This window comes from Nerophis lumbriciformis, linkage group LG14 (genome assembly GCF_033978685.3).
Source record: "Nerophis lumbriciformis linkage group LG14, RoL_Nlum_v2.1, whole genome shotgun sequence".
Taxonomy (NCBI): Eukaryota; Metazoa; Chordata; class Actinopteri; order Syngnathiformes; family Syngnathidae; genus Nerophis; species Nerophis lumbriciformis.
This window is the reverse complement of record NC_084561.2, coordinates 12738443-12758855: the sequence shown is the minus strand read 5'-3', so window position 1 is coordinate 12758855 and position 20413 is coordinate 12738443. Positions and strand designations below refer to the sequence as shown.

General features: G+C 41.0%; 1 protein-coding gene across 16 annotated transcripts in view; it reads right to left on the bottom strand.

Moving 5' to 3' along the window:
- Positions 1 to 9499: 9499 nt before the first annotated feature.
- LOC133616581 (ephrin type-B receptor 3-like) overlaps positions 9500 to 20413 on the bottom strand; it is a 160716-nt gene continuing 149802 nt past the window's right edge. For all 16 annotated transcript variants that reach the window (XM_061976019.2, XM_061976030.2, XM_061976024.2 and 13 more), the window contains one exon: positions 9500 to 11235. In XM_061976019.2, the coding sequence (XP_061832003.1) occupies positions 11127 to 11235 (109 nt within the window). In that variant the 3' untranslated portion in view covers positions 9500 to 11126. The remainder of the gene's footprint in view (positions 11236 to 20413) is intronic.

The window sequence follows — 20413 nt, the reverse complement described above, 5'->3', positions numbered from 1 at the left end:
TTCTTCTTCAATTTCGTTTTCACTACCTGCCTCCACACTACAACCATCCGTTTCAATACATGCGTAATCTGTTGAATCGCTTAAACCGCTGAAATCCGAGTTTGAATCCGAGCTAATGTCGCTATTCCTTGCTGTTCTATCCGCCATGTTTGTTTGTATCGGCATCACTGTGTGACGTCACAGGAAAATGGACGGGTGTATATAACGATGGTTAAAATCAGGCACTTTGGAGCTTTTTTTAGGGATATTGCGTGATGGGTAAAATTTTGAAAAAAACTTCAAAAAATAAAATAAGCCACTGGGAACTGATTTTTAATGGTTTTAACCTTTCTGAATTTGTGATAATGTTCCCCTTTAAGGACCCCCAGAGTGACTAAGTAGTCAATTAAAGGGGAAGTGATATGTTCTGAACGTAACAATTACAATTAAATCTACGTTGAATGGGCCCTCGCCTCCGTGAGTTTGGTGGCATTTATGGCGGGGGTCAAATTTGTGTGACCCCCAAAAACTAACATTTTTCACACAGTCTTGCAAAATATGGGGACTTTTCGTGCATGTTCGAAACCGGTTCTCCCGGTTGTTCGATAAGAAAAGAACCGTTCGATAAGAAAAGAACCGATTCCATGGATTCGAATCCCTTTTTGAGAACCGGTTCCCGTTATCGAGGCCACTATAGTAAAGAAAAAGAGTTGGTTCTTTATTCAAATCCCTGGGAATGAATCCCGTCTCACAAGAAATGCCCTGTGGGACGTAGCTCAGTCTAATGACTGAGCTACGTCATTTCCTGTGATGTCACACAAGCAGCAAAAATAATGGACCAGAAAAAATGCCTCAAGGCATGGCTATTCACCTATAGTGATCACAGAGACAGGTTGATTTTGTGTTACTGTATATATTTGTTTTTCTGGAAAAATCCCACTTAATATACTTTTGGTAACAACAGTCCATTTTTTTTCTTTTTTTTTTTTTTCTTATAAAATAAAAGTGAGCTTTTGTTAAACCAAATATTGTGTTTTTTTTCCATATACAACAACAACCTATCTGCATTCGATAAGATAATCGATAAGGAATCGGTTGTATTGGCGGGTTATATGGACGGGAGGGGGGAGGTGTTTGTTATGCGGGATTAATTTGTGGCATATTAAATATAAGCCTGGTTGTGTTGTGGCTAATAGTGTCTTGTGTTTATTTACTGTTTTAGTCATTCCCAGCTGAATATCAGGTCCCACCCACCTCTCACAGCATCTTCCCTATCTGAATCGCTCCCACTGCCCTCTAGTCCTTCACTCTCACTTTCCTCATCAATGAATCTTTCATCCTCGCTCAAATTAATGGGGAAATCGTTGCTTTCTTGGTCCGAATCGCTCTCGCTGCTGGTGGCCATGATTGTAAACAATGTGCAGATGTGAGGAGCTCCACAACCTGTGACGTCAGGCTACACGTTTGCTACTTCCGGTACAGGCAAGGCTTTTTTATCAGCGACCAAAATTTGCGATGTTCTCTACTAAATCCTTTCAGCAAAAATATGGCAATATCGCGAAATGATCAAGTATGACACATAGAATGGACCTGCTATCCCCGTTTAAATAAGAAAATCGCATTTCAGTAGGCCTTTAACTGTATTCAACAGATAGATAATCGGTCTACTGATAATATAACATTTGTTAACTGGGTTCTACAATGACGCATACTGCATTGTTGTTATATCACAAACACTGTAACTACTAACATCCAATCAGCTGCTTTAATCTAAAGACGGCATTAAGTGCTACCATCATTTAGTAAGACGGAGGTTTTGGTAGTGTGTTGTTGATCCTGCTCAGTTCTAATAATGCAGACCGATGAGCCGAGACAGGATGATTGCAGGCCAGCCAGGAAATGAAGAGAAATAATGATAGGTCAGCGCGCCATATGTCTGCGTTCACTTCATCCCTGCAAAGTCAGCCCGGTCGGAAGCCTTAATGGAGCTGACGGAGAAGACCGACGGTTTCTCTTTTGACAGCTCCAGATTCTTTCGCCAAGATGGTCATGTACAGGAAGCGAACAGGAGTTTCGGAAATGAGGCGGTTTGACTCGCGCTTCTGTTAAGAGATGTTAAAAAAAACCCTAGTAAGATTCACTTAATACTAGGGAAAAAAAATATGATTTTAAAAACCTTTAACGCCTACTTGTCCTTCTCTAAAGAAACGTTTCTCTGTACAGCGGAACCTCGTTTTACGAAGTCCTTGTGATGCAAAACTTTTTGATTCGCGTATTACAGACCAAATGGTACCACTTTAGTATGGGGAACATAGTCTAAGTCAGTGTTTTTCAACCTTTTTTGAGCCAAGGCACAATTTTTGCGTTGAAATCATAAACTCAGTTGACAGTTAAAAGTCATTGTCGCAATAGTTGGATATGACTTTAAACCAGTGACGTGCGGTGAGGTTGATGGCTGGTGAGGCACTGACGTCATCACAGTCAGATTTACAAACATATGAACCCTAAAGAGTATCTTATTCACCATTTGATTGGCAGCAGTTAACGGGTTATGTTTAAAAGCTCATACCAGCATTCTTCCCTGCTTGGCACTCAGCATCAAGGGTTGGAATTGGGGGTTAAATCACCAAAAATGATTCCCGGGCGCGGCACCGCTGCTGCCCACTGCTCCCCTCACCTCCCAGGGGGTGATCAAGGGGATGGGTCAAATGCAGAGGACAAATTTCATTACACCTAGTGTGTGTGTGACAATCATTGGTACTTTAACTTAACTTTAACTTTACACATACAAACTGTAGCACACAAAAAAGCACATTTAATTAAAAAAAACGTTATTTTGGTCTTACCTTTACTGATAAATAAAGTCCATTCGCCGCTGTTGTGCTGGATTAATGAACCCCCTGACGGGAGTGTTATATCAACTAAAGCCCTCACTTAAACTTTCCACGTGCAAGATTGAATCTATTTAAAAAAGTGTAACCGAGGGTTTATAAATGTCGCCTATACTGTATGAAACTACAAAATAACAAACACGGAGGCTCCAGTTTACACGAGGACCACTTTATTTACCTTCTTTCAAAAACCTCCGCTCCACTACAACATGTCATCACTTCCGCTCTTGGCGCCTTCAAAATAAGACCTCAAGGCATATACTGTATAACAGCGCATAACAGGAACTTAACATCACAAATAGGAAAGCCCATGAAAATAGGTTGCAAAAGTTATTTAATAAGAAGCCAAAAAGTGCAAAAACAATAATGTTCATGTTGGAGGAGTTGTGAATTAGATACACCTGCAGTCTGCAGGTGTACCTAATGTTGTGGCCCTGCAGTCATTCACAACTCCTCCAACACGAACATTATTGTTTTTGCACTTTTTGGCTTCTTATGAAATAACTTTTTTAAATAGATTCAATCTTGCACGTGGAAAGTTTAAGTGTGGGCTTTAGTTGATATAACAATTCTACGGCGGGGGTGCAGGAGGCGGGGCTACTGGAGCCTCAGCCAGTGCGTCTTTTGCAGCCGTTTTATGATCGCTCAGCACAGGAAATACGTTACACACATACAGTTGTTGACAAAATACACTGTACATTATATACCTCAGCTAACTAAACTATGGAAATGTATAATATAATTCATATAGCAATACAGTCTCACTGCACAGCAGGCCAGCAGTTAGCCGAGTCCGGAATCCATGTTGAGGCACTGAGTGACGTGCCTCAACTGGCTGCTGTTCACCGCACTGTCTCTTCTCAGTATTTGAACGGCAAATGTGAAATTCAGCGATTTTGAATTAAAAAAAATCTAAAACTGGTGAAGTTAAATGGAAAATAACTTTATAGTATAATCACTGCATACATATAACAATTTATATAATTTTTTTTTCTTTTTACATTTTTTTTCTTTCCATGATGGCAGGCGAGGCCCCGCCTCACCTGCCTCTAGTGACTGCACGTCACTGCTTTAAACCATAACCAAGCATGCATCACTATAGCTCTTGTCTCAAAGTACCGTATTTTTTGGACTATAAGTCGCCGTTTTTTTCATAGTTTGGCCGGGGGTGCGACTTATACTCAGGAGCGACTTATGTGTGAAATTATTAACACATTACCGTAAAATATCAAATAATATTATTTAGCTCATTCACGTAAGAGACTAGACGTATAAGATTTCATGGGATTTAGCGATTAGGAGTGACAGATTGTTTGGTAAACGTATAGCATGTTCTATATGTTATAGTTATTTGAATGACTCTTACCATAATATGTTACGTTAACATATTAACAACGTACACTTATTCAGCCTGTTGTTCACTATTCTTTATTTATTTTAAAATTGCCTTTCAAATGTCTATTCTTGGTGTTGGCTTTTATCAAATACATGTCCCCCCAAAAATGCGACTTATACTCCAGTGCGACTTATACTCCGAAAAATACAGTAGGTGTACTGTCACCACCTGTCACATCACACCCTGACTTATTTTGAGTTTTTTTGCTGTTTTCCTGTGTGTAGTGTTTTAGTTCTTGTCTTGCACTCCTATTTTGGTGTTTTTTTCTCTCTTTTTTTTGTATTTTCTTGTAGCAGTTTCATGTCTTCCTTTTTGAGCGATATTTCCCACATATACTTTGCTTTAGCAATCAAGAATATTTCAGTTGTTTTTATCCTTCTTTGTGTGGATATTGTTGATTGTCATGTCATGTTCGGATGTACATTGTGGACGCCGTCTTTGCGCCACAGTAAGTTTTTGCTGTCGTCCAGCATTCTGTTTTTGTTTACTTTGTTGCCAGTTCAGTTTTAGTTTTGTTCCACATAACTTTCTCTAAGCTTCAATGCTTTTTCTTAAGGGCACTCACCTTTTGTTTATTTTTGGTTTAAGCATAAGACACCTTTTTACCTGCATTTACAAAGCAATTAGCTACCTGCTGCCACCTACTGATATGGAAGAGTATTACACGATTACTCTGCCGAGCTCTAGACAGCACCGACACTCAACAACAACAACACATATTTGCAGACTATAATCACTGGTTTGCAAAAAATGTTTTTAACCCAAATAGGTGAAATTAGATAGTCTCCCATGGCACACCAGACTGTATCTCACAACACACAAGTGTGCCGCGGCACAGTGGTTGAAAAACACTGCTCTAAGTAACAAATACTTAATTTAGAGTTATTTGGACACGAGGGGAACATATTCTAAGTACCCTAACCCTAACCTTATTGAGGGAAGACTCTTAGTCAATGGCTTACTTGTTGTATAATAAGGCCATGCAGAATAAGACATTAATAAGTACTTAATAATGACCAATTAAGAGCCAATATGTTACTAATTTGCATGTTAATAAGCAACTAATTCATGGTGAATATGTTCCCCATACTAAAGTGTTATCGACCAAATATGCTTTGGTGTACAAACCTTGTCTCGGTGTACACACTTTTTAAGCACCCATTTTGTGCCTGGCAGCACATCCAATATCATTACATCATTGATCATTCCACCTGTTTTATTGATCTCTCTGTGTCAGGTTCAAACACTGATGGCATCTATTAAACAGACGAGAAGCAAGTAATCATGCAGAGACAGAGATCAATTTAGCTCATGAGGAGAACGCATGGAGCTGCACACTTAGTCACAGTCTCGACCTACGCTCTAAGGTACAGCCCCTGCGTCCCTCTATTTATTCAGGAGTTCCCCAGTCAACATCACTGAGGCCGCCTCTAAAAGGAGTGGTCACACATATCATGCAAAGCAGCTCCAGTACGCATAATACGTGACGGAATGTGCTGGGGCCTTGTGATTTCGCCTTGTCTGTGTGCTGTCGTCTTATCTTCGTTAAGGTCTTTGAAGTCCTTGGCTGTTAGCGGGCTAAAACAAAGATAACATCTGCGGCTGAGGCCAACCCCTCAGACAAGAAGTTTTGTCCTTGCACAGATAGAAAAAGTACAGCTTGAGCACAATTGCTCATAACTATAGCGACGGACTTTAAGCATACTAAAGTTGTGTGATAACTTACACATAATTATTCCAACACTCTGTTCATTCAATCACCAGAGCGGTGTTTTCGTTAGCTACTGTGCTAATTGCTACTTCATGCACTTTACTTCTTTTTTTTTTTTTTTTAGCCTTTTCACCAAATCTTCCAAGTTTTGATAGCTCAAAATGAGTCCAAAAAAAAAGAATGCAGATGCTGTTTGTGGTTTGAAACCTTCCGGAAGTATCCACGGCATGGTAGACATTTCCTGCCCCCCTTTCCTTTTCTTCCACTGTGCGCCGAGAAGATTAACCAACAATGTTAAGCGGATTTTGTTTTCGCTTTTCAATCATTGTAGCGACCTGGGTGTTAAAGTTTTGTGATTTTAAGTGTGAGTGCACCACACGACCAGTGACAGCGTGTGTGCGTGTCGGCAGGGCGGCTGCGAATGAGAACAGTTAAGCTTGTGGTTGTTGTTTTGCTTTGTTATTAAATAGAAAGTTGATCCACCACCCTCTTGTTAGTTTGTTTGATATTAAGTACTGTAAATCGCTTTATATAGCGTTCAAAGTACAAACCTTTATAATATGGACTTTTATGGAGGCTTGAACCCATTATATATATTTCCATCCATCCATCCATTTTCTACCATTGTTTCTTATTTGTTTCAAGTTGCAAACTTTTCTGTTTACAAACCCTTTTCAAGAACCAAATACTGTATTTTCTGGACTATGGAGCGCACCGGTGTGCCACACCCATAACATTTTAGAAGAAAACATGTTTTTTTTTCTTATTAGTCGCACCAGACTATAAACTGCGTTGTGAAATGAGTTACTTTCACAGAAAGATTTTTATCAATATTTATTTAATAACCTTAATTGTTTCCTAACGGTGCCTCTTTCACGGCAGTAAAACGGCTGAACAAACAAAACAGAAGTTATCGTCATGGACCCAAAAGCTGCGGAAGGTAGCTCTCCAATCAGCTCAACGGACTCAATAAATCCACGGTGACGTTTTGGTGAATTTACGAAAACTGAAACAATACCAAAAAAAATGCCATTGTAATACTTACACAGACACTTGTAAATGTGTTAGCATAGTAGCTAATGTAAGTGACGCTTGCTTCATTACAATAGCGCGGACAAATATGCATGAAAACACTCCTACAGACATAACACATGGGGTGGCTTAGTAATAGAAATGTCAGATAATGGCTTTTTTGCTGATATCCGATATTCCGATATTGTCCAACTCTTAATTACCGATTCCGATATCAACCGATACCAATACATACAGTCGTGGAATTAACACATTATTTTGCGTAATTTTGTTGTGATGCCCCGCTGGATGCAATAAACAATGTAACAAGGTTTTCCAAAATAAATCAACTCAAGTTATGGAAAAAAAATGCCAACATGGCACTGCCATATTTATTATTGAAGTCACAAAGTGCATTCCTTTTTTTAACATGCCTCAAAACAGCAGCTTGGCATTTGGGATATGCTCTCCTTGAGAGAGCATGAGGAGGTTGAGGTGGGCGGGGGGTTGAGGTAGCTGGTAGCGGGGGGTGTATATTGTAGCGTCCCGGAAGAGTTAGTGCTGCAAGGGGTTCTGGGTATTTGTTCTGTTGTGTTTATGTTGTGTTACGGTGCGGATGTTCTCCCGAAATGTGTTTGTCATTCTTGTTTGGTGTGGGTTCACAGTGTGGCGCATATTTGTAACAGTGTTAAAGTTGTTTATACGGCCACCTTTAGTGTGACCTGTACGGCTGTTGACCAAGTATGCCTTGCATTCACTTGTGTGTGTGAAAAGCCGTAGATATTATGTGACTGGGCCGGCACGCAAAGGCAGTGCCTTTAAGGCACACCCCCAATATTGTTGTCTGGGTGGAAGTTGGGAGAAATTCGGGAGAATGGTTGCCCCGGGAGATTTTCGGGAGGGGCACTGAAATTCGGGAGTCTCCCGGGAAAATCGGGAGGGTTGGCAAGTATGACTGGAAGTGCTCTGTACTTCTCCCTCCGTCCGTGTAGCACTCCGTACAGAGGCATTTTAAAAAGCCATACATTTTACTTTTGGAAACCGATACCGATAATTTCCGATATTACATTTTAAAGCATTTATCGGCCGATAATACCGGCAGTCCGATGTTATCGGACATCTGTAATAGCAACACAATATTTAAACTAGTTCCTTATTCTCTTTTAGTACATACAATTTTTGGAGAAAAAATATTTACTTGATAAATAAACTTAGGGGAGCGGCTCCACACTGTGTTTGGAGAGACACAACGATCTGCTAGCCACTTGTCACCGGGGTCTAAAAATAAAGTGTCGGTGTTTTTGTAACAAAAATCGACCAATACCGAACAGGCTATTTGTTCTGTTGTGTTTATGTTGTGTTACGGTGCGGATGTTCTCCCAAAATGTGTTTGTCATTCTTGTTTGGTGTGGGTTCACAGTGTGGCACATTTTTGTAACAGTGTTAAAGTTGTTTATACGGCCACCCTCAGTGTGACCTGTATGGCTGTTGACCAAGTATGTTGCATTCACTTGTGTGTGTGAAAAGCCGTACATATTGTGTGACTGGGCCGGCACCCAAAGGCAGTGCCTTTAAGGTTTATTGGCGCTCTGTACTTCTCCCTACGTCCGTGTACACAGCGGCGTTATAAAAAGTCGTACATTTTACTTTTTGAAACAGATACCGATAATTTTGAAACCGATACCGATTATTTCCGATATTATATTTTAAAGCATTTACCGGCCGATATTATCGGACATCCTTACTTAGTAAGCATGAAATGTTTTAGTTATATTGTAAAACTTGCGACCATTGCTTGGAGCGATGAATGAAGAATCCATGCGAGTAGAAACGTTATGGACGATTAGAAGACAGAACGACACTTCTACTTCTAAGCTTCAAACAGCAGGAAACACTCGAAGCGAACTCGTCCAAAAGATGGCGCCATACCTTGTGTTTGATTAAAACTAGAGCATTTTAAATGCTTTAAAATGTAATATCGGAAATTATCGGTATCGGTTTCAAAAAGTAAAATGTATTACTTTTTAAAACGCCGCTGTACGGAGTGGTACACGGACGTAGGGAGAAGTACAGAGCGCCAATAAACCTTAAAGGCACTGCCTTTACGTGCCGGCCCAATCACATAATATCTACGGCTTTTCACACACACAAATGAATGCGAAGCATACTTGGTCAACAGCCATACAGGTCACACTGAGGGTGGCCATATAAACAACTTTAACACTGTTACAAATATGCGCCACACTGTGAACCCACACCAAACAAGAATGACAAACACATTTCGGGAGAACATCCGCACCGTAACACAACAGAACAAATACCCAGAACCCCTTGCATCACTAACTCTTCCGGGACACTACAATATACACCCCCCTCCTCATGCTCTCTCAGGGAGAGCATGTCCCAAATTCCAAGCTGCTGTTTTGAGGCATGTTAAAAAAAAAAAATGCACTTTTTGACTTCAATAATAAATATGGCAGTGCCATGTTGGCATTTTTTTCCATAACTTGAGTTGATTTATTTTGGAAAACCTTGTTACATTGTTTAATGCATCCAGCGGGGCATCACAACAAAATTAGGCATAATAATGTGTTAATTCCACGACTGTATATATCGATATCGGTTGATATCGGAATCGTTAATTAAGAGTTGGACAATATCGGAATATCGGCAAAAAAAGCCATTATCGGACATCTCTAATTAAAACTATTTACTTTGTGGACGTCAGTGAAGAAAAATTCATAAATTAGCCGCATTGTTCAAAAACCTCAGGGTTCAAAGCGTAGGGGAAAAAAAATGTACGGTATGGTTGAAATCCAAAAACTGCACAGGCCGTAATAACAACAAAAATACAACATGCAATGTATACAGCATTTATTTTGTTTAATCATCAATTCATTAGCTAAATCCTCTTCGAGTCTCCATCTGATTGTTTTCAGTTCCCAAAAATGGTCTTACGGTCCATCTGGGTGTCGGTGGGAGGGAAGAAAGGGTCTGGGGCACAAATAAATACATAGGGAGGGATGCCAACAAATTAAACAATAATTTGATTATTTCTGAATCCGGGTACTAGTAAGTAGAAAGTTGTCCGCCCAATGGCGGTTCTCTGCATACCTTTTTTAATATGCATATATATTGTCCAAAGTTCTGGTGAGTTCATAAAAAAAAAAAGTTTTTTTTTTTTTAACAGTTGTCCACAGAATATAGCATAATTGTTTCATATATAATTGCTCCTTGTCACGGTTCAGTTCATGCGTTAATTCTCCACAGTGGCAAAATAGCGGAAGCTGTATTGTACAGTATGCTTGTGTGCAACGTGACGCACGCGCACGTCCAAGCACACTTAATTACACATACGCCCACACACACACACACACACACACACACACACACATACAAAAAAACACACCAAAAAGGCCTAGTGGTCTGTCTATGGTGTCGCCACTGTCCTTATGTCCCCATCTCGCGAGAGTCCACCTGGGGTAGGTACTTCAGTTTGACCAGCCATTTTTGAAAAATCTCCCAATATGTAGGTAAGTCAAAACAAAAAGCAAAATGATGTGGAAAAGGTGTTAAAAAAAAAAAAAAAAAAAAAAAAAAAGTTGATCCTGATATTGTTAAAATCCTCCTTCAGGTCACGTTGCAGTCCGACTGTCCGGATGCAAAAAAAAAAAAAAAACGTTAGACCTCCGGTCGTTGTAGTACCTCGGGCTTCTTCAGCAAGTGCCCTTTTGGATAACACACCTTCAATATGAAGATGGAGAACACCTTCCAGCACGTCCGTCCCTCACGTCCATCAGGATCAAAACATTTCAGTGGCGCTCCCTAACCCATGCAAACAGCTGGTGAGGCTACGACGGGGTGGAGAACGGGTAAAAAAAAACGCCAACCCATTTTCTAGACAACACAAATTGAGAAGTACATGACGAGTAACGTAAAAACAAGAAGTTGCGGGAAAGAAAAAAAACAAGAGAAAGTAAGTCCGAGCATCTAATTTGGCAGAGATGGGTCAGGCAGCTTGGGTTTTTTTTTTTTTTTCTTCCAATGTCTCCATCTGGGACTGGTTCGTTTGTCCTCGATCTGGCCATCCGTGTGACTGCACTTGGGGTGGGCGGGGGGTCTGGGTGTCCCGTTTTGGTCACACCTGGACGGGAAGTGTTTGGTTCATCTGTAGTCTCATGTCCTGAATGCTACCCAGAATCTTCTTCTGGTGGCCGGCCAATGTAACGCCTATCCGCAGCAAGTCCCTGGATGGTGGGAAGAACAAAGAAAAGGAAAGGAAAGTGAGCGCAGGTGGTAAAGTCATAAAGACATAAAAGCAGGCAAACAAACCGTATCAAAAGGCGAACTAATAAAACGTTTTATGTCCACCGAACATGCTTCAGTTTCCCAGCAGGTGAACATGAGGTGATGAATTAAACCGCCACGTAGGGACAATTCATGATTAGTGTTGCTATCTTTAGGGCGGTGTTTTAATTGATTTAATTCATTGAAAAAATCCCGAGGCACACCTCCAACAGACATTGAAAAATGAAACTCAGCAGCCGATATTGATATTCATCTTAGATTTGATTTTAAAACCTTGCAGTTTGTTTTTAAAGCTTTACACGGACTGGCACATCGGTATATCTCGGACCCAGTGACGTGCAGTCACTAGAGGCAGGTGAGGCGGCGCCTCACCTGCCATCATGGAAAGAAAAAAAAATTAAAAAGAAAAAAATATATATTAAATTGTTAAATGTATCCAGTGATTATACTATAAAGTTATTTTCCATTTAACTTCACCAGTTTTAGATTATTTTTATTCAAAATCGCTGAATTTTCACATTTGCCGTTCAAATACTGAGAAGAGACGGTGCGGTGAACAACAGCCAGTCGAGGCACGTCACTCAGTGCCTCAACATGGACGGACTCGGCTAACTGCTGTTCTGCTGTGCAGTGAGACCGTATTGCTATATGAACTATATTATACATTGCCATAGTTTAGTTAGCTGAAGTATATAATGTACAGTGTATTTTGTCAACAACTGTATGTGTGTAAAGTATTTCTTGTGCTGAGCGATCATAAAACGGCTGCAAAAGACGCACTGGCTGAGGCTCGCCTCCTGCACCCCCGCCGTAGAATGCACGGCAACCCCTGATGGGAGTGTTATATCAACTAAAGCCCACACTTAAACTTTCCACGTGCAAGATTGAATCTATTTAAAAAAGTTATTTCATAAGAAGCCAAAAAGTGCAAAAACAATAATGTTCGTGTTGGAGGAGTTGTGAATGACTGCTGGGCCACAACATTAGGTACACCTGCAGACTGCAGCGCAGTGTATCTAATTCACAACTCCTCCAACACGAACATTATTGTTTTTGCACTTTTTGGCTTCTTATTAAATAACTTTTGTAACCTATTTTTATGGGCTTTCCTCTTTGTGATGTTAAGTTCCTGTTATGCGCTGTTATACAGTATATGCCTTGAGCTCTTATTTTGAAGGCGCTAAGAGCGGAATTTTGACACGTTGGAGTGGAGCGGAAGTTTTTGAAAGAAGGTAAATAAAGTGGTCCTCGTGTAAACTGGAGCCTTCGTGTTTATTTTGTAGTTTCATACAGTATAGGCGACATTTATAAACCCTCGGTTACACTTTTTTAAATAGATTCAATCTTGCACGTGGAAAGTTGAAGTGAGGGCTTTAGTTGATATAACACTCCCATCACGGGGTTCATTAATCCAGCACAACAGCGGCACATTTCTAAGTAAAGGTAAGACCATAATAACGTTTTTTTTATTAAATGTGCTTTTTTGTGTGCTACAGTTTGTATGTGTAAAGTTAAAGTTAAGTTAAAGTACCAATGATTGTCACACACACACTAGGTGTAATGAAATTTGTCCTCTGTATTTGACCCATCCCCTTGTTCACCCCCTGGGAGGTGAGGGGAGCAGTGGGCAGCAGCGGCGCCGCGCCCGGGAATCATTTTTGGTGATGTAACCCCCAATTCCAACCCTTGATGGTGAGTGCCAAGCAGGGAAGAATGCTGGTATGAGCTTTTAAACATAACCCGTTAACTGCTGCCAATCAAATGGTGAATAAGATACTCTTTAGGGTTTATATGTTTGTAAATCTGACTGTGATGAAGTCAGTGCCTCACCAGCCATCAACCTCACCGCACGTCACTGCTCGGACCTCATCCAAATTTACAATCCTGCGTGCGCTCTGAGGTCCGAGAGCCAGCTCCAGCTCGTAGTGCCCAAGACCAGACTTAAAAACCAGGGGAGACAAGGCCTTCTCTAAGCTCTGGAACACTCTGCCCCTCCATGTTCCAACTGCTCCCACAGTGGAGTGTTTTAAGTCTCGTCTTAAAGGCCTACTGAAACCCACTACTACCGACCACGCAGTCTGATAGTTTATACATCAATGATGAAATCTTAACATTGCAACACATGCTAATACGGCCGGGTTAGCATACTAAAGTGCAATTTTAAATTTCGCACGGAATATCCTGCTGAAAACATCTCGTATGATGACGTCAGCGTGTGACGTAACGGATTGTAGAGGACATTTTGGGACAGCATGGTGGCCAGCTGTAAAGTCGCCTGTTTTCATCGTTTTAATTTTTTGCGGCTCCAGACAGATTTGTTTTTGTATTTTTGGTCCATTATGGCTCTTTCAACATTTTGGGTTGCCGACCCCTGTTCTAGACATATAAAAGGCAGCGCAGCTTGCTCACAGTCCTGGCTTGAGGTGAAGGCTAATTTCGCTTTTGGCGTAACGTTAACTCATTTTGCGGTGTGTGTGTGTTACGGACAGCAAAGCCCTGTCTGTCTGTTATTTCACTTTACCTTTTTCTGTGTTGATTGAGCTGTGTTGAAGCAGCAAAAGAGGACATTGTGTTGAATGAAGAGTTTCTGTCTCTGATAGTTGATATAATAATGTAACTGCATCATTAAGCCTACATGAACTCCATGGTGTTCAGGGATGAATAGTCTCTCCTATTGCAGTGTTTCCCACACTTTCATTTATTTGTGGCGGCCCGCCACGAAAGAATTACGTCCGCCACAAATGGATTTTTCGGCTTTTGACTCGCTCGACCGCTCATAAAAGCAATGGGACTCTGTCTGTGAATGTACCTTGTAGTTACAACTCCGGTGCAGTAGGTGGCGGTAGCCTACTATGCATTGTAACTCCGCCAATAGCACTTAATTCACCTGGTGGGCCAGAAGAAGAAGAAGAAGACGAAGACGGACGGACGGACGGGATCAAAATACGAGGGTAATATAGGTTATAGGTAGATAGGTTATAGCTGCATCGCTCGCGGCTCGTCATATATTTAACGTTAATCCGCGATTTCAGCGAAAAAAACCTAGGCAGGACAAGTAAAAATATTGGGGCAGGTAGATTTGAGAAGTCGGGCAAGTAGAAAAATTAGGGCGGAGGGAACAGGTGAGACTCAGCAAACACTGAAAAATAAAGCAGGGTCAGATCAGAAATGCACTTTTCTCATGAAAAGGGTCCTAATTTATATTCTTATGTGCCTTATAGAGAGGACCACGACAAAACATAGAGCGACTAGCTCCAGTGCGACCTGTTCAGCAGCAGCAGGAGAAGGAGGAGGAGGTTGACTGACTGTGGCAGGACACCTCTGCCTCTGTTTCACTTTATGTTGCTGGTAAATAATGTGGTTGTAGTAGTAGGCTAAAGTTAAATTATTGAGTATGCACTAATTAAAGGGGCAGAGCTTTAAGAGGCATTTTAGCTTTTATATTTTATAAGATATATTTTTTGTAAGAACCACAATTAATAAATATATTTCAGTGAATAACTAATTGTTCAAATCTATATATAAATATGTACATAAAGTGTTGTAATTATATTCCAACTCCGCGTTCTTCTTGGTCATCGCCGCTGCCGCCCCCGCCCCCCGACCACACCACCACAAATAGATGCCTGCCCTGTGGGAAACACTGTATTGCTATTGTACTATTTTTTTTTCAGCTATAGTTACATTAATCATTAGTAATGGAGCAGCCTAGTTTTGAATGGCAGGGTCCCTGCTATCACATGTTGATGAAAATATAACATTTACATAATAAAAATCAAGTACGATGCGGTAATAAATTAAGCATGATGAGTTGACTTGACACTGTTTAATGTTGCACTTTTTATATGTAGAAGAAAAGTTTTGTCATTTGATTTAATCTGAACATGGGCAGAATTATTATAGTGTTCCCAATGTTCCAATGTTAAAAGGATAAAGCCATTGTTTACAAATTTGGTAAATAAATAACCAAAAAATGTATATTTTGTTGTTTTCTTACTGTACCGAAAATGAACCGAACCGTGACCTCTAAACCGAGGTACGTACCGAACCAAAATTTTTGTGTACCGTTACACCCCTACACAATGTGATAGGACACCAATCTGTACTGAGTGAAAAACATCATATTGCAGTATCGTTAAGGTATTATTTCATGTTTTGCTTGATAATGATCCCAACAAAGGGATTGGTGGAAAGAACAAATGTTTCCATGCAGGTAAATGCACAGATTCAAAAAGGCCTGGAAGAGTGCATCATCTTCATTACTTAGGTGGTGTAATCCAATCTGCCAGGGGAAACGATTAGTTTACCGTTGGGGGTCCGCCGCGGTCTGCGTCTTCTCCGTTCAATCACGCACAAATGGCGGATAATCTAATAATATTGCTTTGGGATACCTGCAACTGTGGCTTTTGTGTATTTCAGTCTAACCACGAACGTCTATACCCTCCAACGCTAAATGGGGGGCGTGTCTCTGCAATAGCGTTTACTGTGTGTGTTTTTCATATTTTGTCATCCCCATCAGCACGGCGACGGAGGATAAAATGATAACAAATGGGCGCCATTAGAGGAATTACTGACCATTAAGGGCAACCGAGAGCCACAGTACGCCACACCTGTCAGGCTGACCAAATTGAAACAAATCACCTCCACGTCTATTGCCTATTACGCCGCTAATGAGGATGATTTATTTATTGTTCCAATCCTAATTCATTTACTTGATCATCACCGGCCTCCAATTTTCTGGAGTTCCAGTACATTTCCCTTTTGTCTGTAAACACAACGGGAGGCAGGCGCATTTTCAAGGTGAACAATTAGCTGCCTGAGTGGAATACTGTACGTTTTGTTTTTGCTACTTGAAATTCCAGTTTTTTGGGCTATTCTTTCCTGGTGCCGAAATTAACACGAGGTGGCGACTTGTCCAGGGTGTACCCCCCCCGCCTTCCACCCAAATGCAGCTGAGATAGGCTCCAGCACCCCCCGTGACCCCAAAAGGGACAAGCGGTAGAAAATGGATAGATGGAAAAACCACGCTTGTGTGCAAAATCTGCTTGTTTTTTTTAATTTTTTCTGATTTTGTGTGTACTATAAGGGGCTTTCACCACGTAGTAACTCAGTCATTTACTGCGCATTCATGTTATCATGCTCCTACCTGTGGCGTGTTCATACCTGCCAACTACTCCGGTTTTCCCGTAATTAGTACGGTTTTCATCAACCTGTTACGGTTGGAGTGATAAAAAATATGGTTTTTCATTAATTAAAAAGATTTTTTTTTTTTTAAGTTTTATTCACGAAATCGCGTAACAACAATGACAATCGACACTGCTTCCCGTAACTTCCTATCGAGCCATTCCGAATGCCATGTGCGAGGCTATTTATAGCACCGCTGCCAAGCACGAGGCACCAGTTGCCATTGTTTCCAAACGAGCGAACAATCATGGAATCAGCCGGAGAAAAATCGCAAACGAGTCTTAAACCGAAAAGAAAACTGCAGTCATTCCGTGAAGAATATTCAAAAGCCTATCCGGGAATAATTATCCGTTCCAAAAAGGGTGAAAACTACGCAGATTGCACCTTGTGCAGACAAGATTTTTCGATCCGACACGGAGGAATTAGCGATGTAAAAGACCACGTTGGGACAAAAAAACACAAGTCTAATGCCGTTGCTAGCGATACAAGTGGAAAACTTTCAACGTTTTTCGTCACCCAAACAGATTCTTTGGATGTGATAAATGCCGAAGTTTTATTTATGATGCTATTGAATTACATTTTAATGAAGTAAACTTATCATAAAGTTACCATATCATTTTTGCAGTATGATCAATCTGATAGAATACATTTGGATTTTAGCCACAAAAAGGTAATGACACCAATGTTATCTATTGGAATTGTTTAGTACTGTTATACTGTTAAGTGTTTATACTATTTATGCTTTCAAGTCCAAGTTGAAGAAATCTTGTTAAATGTTGACAGCATAACTACCAAAATACAGAAGTATGTCCTTAATATTTTTGCAGTGCTATTCTGTTGAAAAGTTAAAATGATTACATTGGAGATGTGATGTGCCACTTTTCAAGTGTCTGATGGCTTAAATTAATTTTCATTAATTTTTCATATTTTGAATTCTTTTGAAAGGCTTACAAAAAAACTACATTTGAATTGTAATTCCATGCTATTGACACGACTATTAATTTTAATGAAGTTAGCTTACCATGTTTACAGTATGATAATTGTGATAGAAATGTGAATTTTAGGCACAAAATATTTTTTACAATTGAACAAGGCAGTAGATTATACAAACTTGGACAGAAAGTTAATAATGACACCAATTTTTTTTTTTAATGGAATTGTTTAGTACTGTTTTACCATTTGTTTACTGTAAAAAGTGTTTATACTGTTTATACTTTCAATTAACAAATTGAAGTCTTGTGAAAGGTTGACAGGATAACTGGCATTAACCGTCAAAATAATTTCAAACTATTGAAGTTAGCTTACAGAATAAACATGTCAATCAACCCATATGATTTTTGCTGTAATATTTTTGTTTTGAAAAGTCACTGTGACTGATAGAAAAGTGATGGTTTTAGCAACATTTTAACCTGTCTGAATGCTAATGATCATTTTGCGTCGGGGGGGGGGGGGCGAAGCCTGAACCCCCCTCCAGGACTTTGTCCTGGACCTACCGGGGCCTGCGGCCCCTGGACCCTGGCTACTAGGTTTTTCTGATTTCAAAAGTTGGCAGGTATGCGTGTTGCTATGTTTTCAAACATGCAGCAACATTATGTGCCACTTTTTATGGGCATTTTAGAAGCAGTCAGACACGTGTGCAAAACCTGCTTGCACTCTGTTTAAAGTAAAAGTTAAAGTACCAATGATTGTAACACACACACACTAGGTGTGGCAAAATAATTTTCTGCATTTTACCCATGAGGGGAGCAGCAGCAGTGGCCACGCCCGAGAATAATTTTTGGTGATTTAACCCCCAATTCCAAACCTTGATGCTGAGTGTCAAGCAGGGAGGTAATGGGTCGCATTTTTTTATAGTCTTTGATATGACTCGGTCGGGGTTTGAACTCACAACCTACCGATCGCAGGGCAGACACTCTAACCACTAGGCCACTGAGTAAGTTAGTAGGTTAGCACTGTCTTTCTCTACGCACGTGGCGTTCCTCCGTTTTGGCACTTGAAAACACAGCCCTGCAGTCTATAAAATAGCGTGTACTATTAGTGGGTGTGTTGCGTGTGATCTACTAAGACCGCGTGTACAATTAAAGTGGAGACCGCCTTGTTTAAATGAAGATTTTACGTGTACTATACGGGGCTTTCACCACGTAGTAACTCAGTCATTTACTGCGCATTCATGTTATCATGCTCCGACCTGTGGCGTTTTGCTATGTTTTCAAACATGCAGCAACATTATGTGCCACTTTTTATGGGCATTTTAGAAGCAGTCAGACACGTGTGCAAAATCTGCTTGCACTCTGTTTAAAGTTCAAGTTAAAGTACCAATGATTGTAACACACACACACTAGGTGTGGAGAAATTATTCTCTGCATTTGGCCCATCACCCTTGATCACCCCCTGGGAGGTGAGAGGAGCAGTGAGCAGCAGCAGTGGCCGTGCCCGGGAATCATTTTTGGTGATTTAACCCCCAATTCCAACCCTTGATGCTGAGTGCCAAGCAGGGAGGTAATGGCTCCCATTTTTATAGTCTTTGGTACAGATGTCCGATGATGTTTTTTTTGCCGATGTTCCGATATTGTCCAACTCTTAATTACCGATTCCGATATCAACCGATACCGATATATACAGTCGTGGAATTAACACATTATTATGCCTAATTTTGTTGTGATGCCCCGCTGGATGCATTAAACAATGTAACAAGGTTTTTCCAAAATAAATCAACTCAAGTTATGGAAAAAAAAAATGCCAACATGGCACTGCCATATTTATTATTGAAGTCACAAAGTGCATTATTTTTTTTTAACATGCCTCAAAACAGCAGCTTGGAATTTGGGACATGCTCTCCCTGAGAGAGCATGATGTGGGCTGGGTTGGGGGGCGGCGGGGTTGAGGTGGGGCAGGGGGTGTATATTGTAGTGTCCCGGAAAAGTTAGTGCTGCAAGGGGTTCTGGGTATTTGTTCTGTCGTGTTTATGTTGTGTTACGGTGCGGATGTTCTCCCGAAATGTGTTTGTCATTCTTGTTTGGTGTGGGTTCACAGTGTGGCGCATATTTGTAACAGTGTTAAAGTTGTTTATTTGGCCACCCTTAGTGCGACCTGTTTGGCTGTTGACCAAGAATGTCTTGCATTCACTTATGTGTGTGAAAAGCCGTAGATATTATGTGATTGGGCCGGTACGCAAAGGCAGTGCCTTTAAGGTTTATTAGCGCTCTGTACTTCTCCCTACGTCCGTGTACCACTCCATACAGCGGCGTTTTAAAAAGTCATAAATTTTACTTTTTGAAACCGATTCCGATAATTTCCGATATTACATTTTAAAGCATTTATCGGCCGATAATATCGGCAGCCCGATATAATCGGACATCTCTAGTCTTTGGTATGACTCGGCCGGGGTTTGAACTCACAACCTACCGATCTCAGGGCGGACACTCTAACCACTAGGCCACTGAGTAGTAGAGATGCGTGGTTTGCGGGCACAACCGCGCAGTCCGCGGATTATCCGCGGATCGGGCGGATGAAATTAAAAAAAATTAGATTTTATCCGCGGGTCGGGTCAGGCGGTTGAAAAAAAAAAAAAAAGATTTTAAATAGATTCAGGCGGGTGGCAGTTAAACCAATTCGGAAATATATATACATAGTTAAATGTTGTTACCCACATACGAAAAACGAGCAGGCACCTGCAGCATATGCCACAACAGAAGAAAAAAAAAAGAAGAGATGGACACTTTTACGGAGCGGAGAAGGGACGCCTCGCCGGGGTCCGGGACCGAGGCCCCTTCCCCCGAGAGGGCCCCACCGGGAGCCGTAGCTGAGGCGATCCGCGAGAAGGGCCCGACGCACGTCCAGGGTCACCACCGCGCCCACCGCACCGACACCCCGCCTCGTCCGCCTTCGCCGCGGCCGGCGTCACGCGCAGCAGGTAAGCAGCTTACCTGCCCG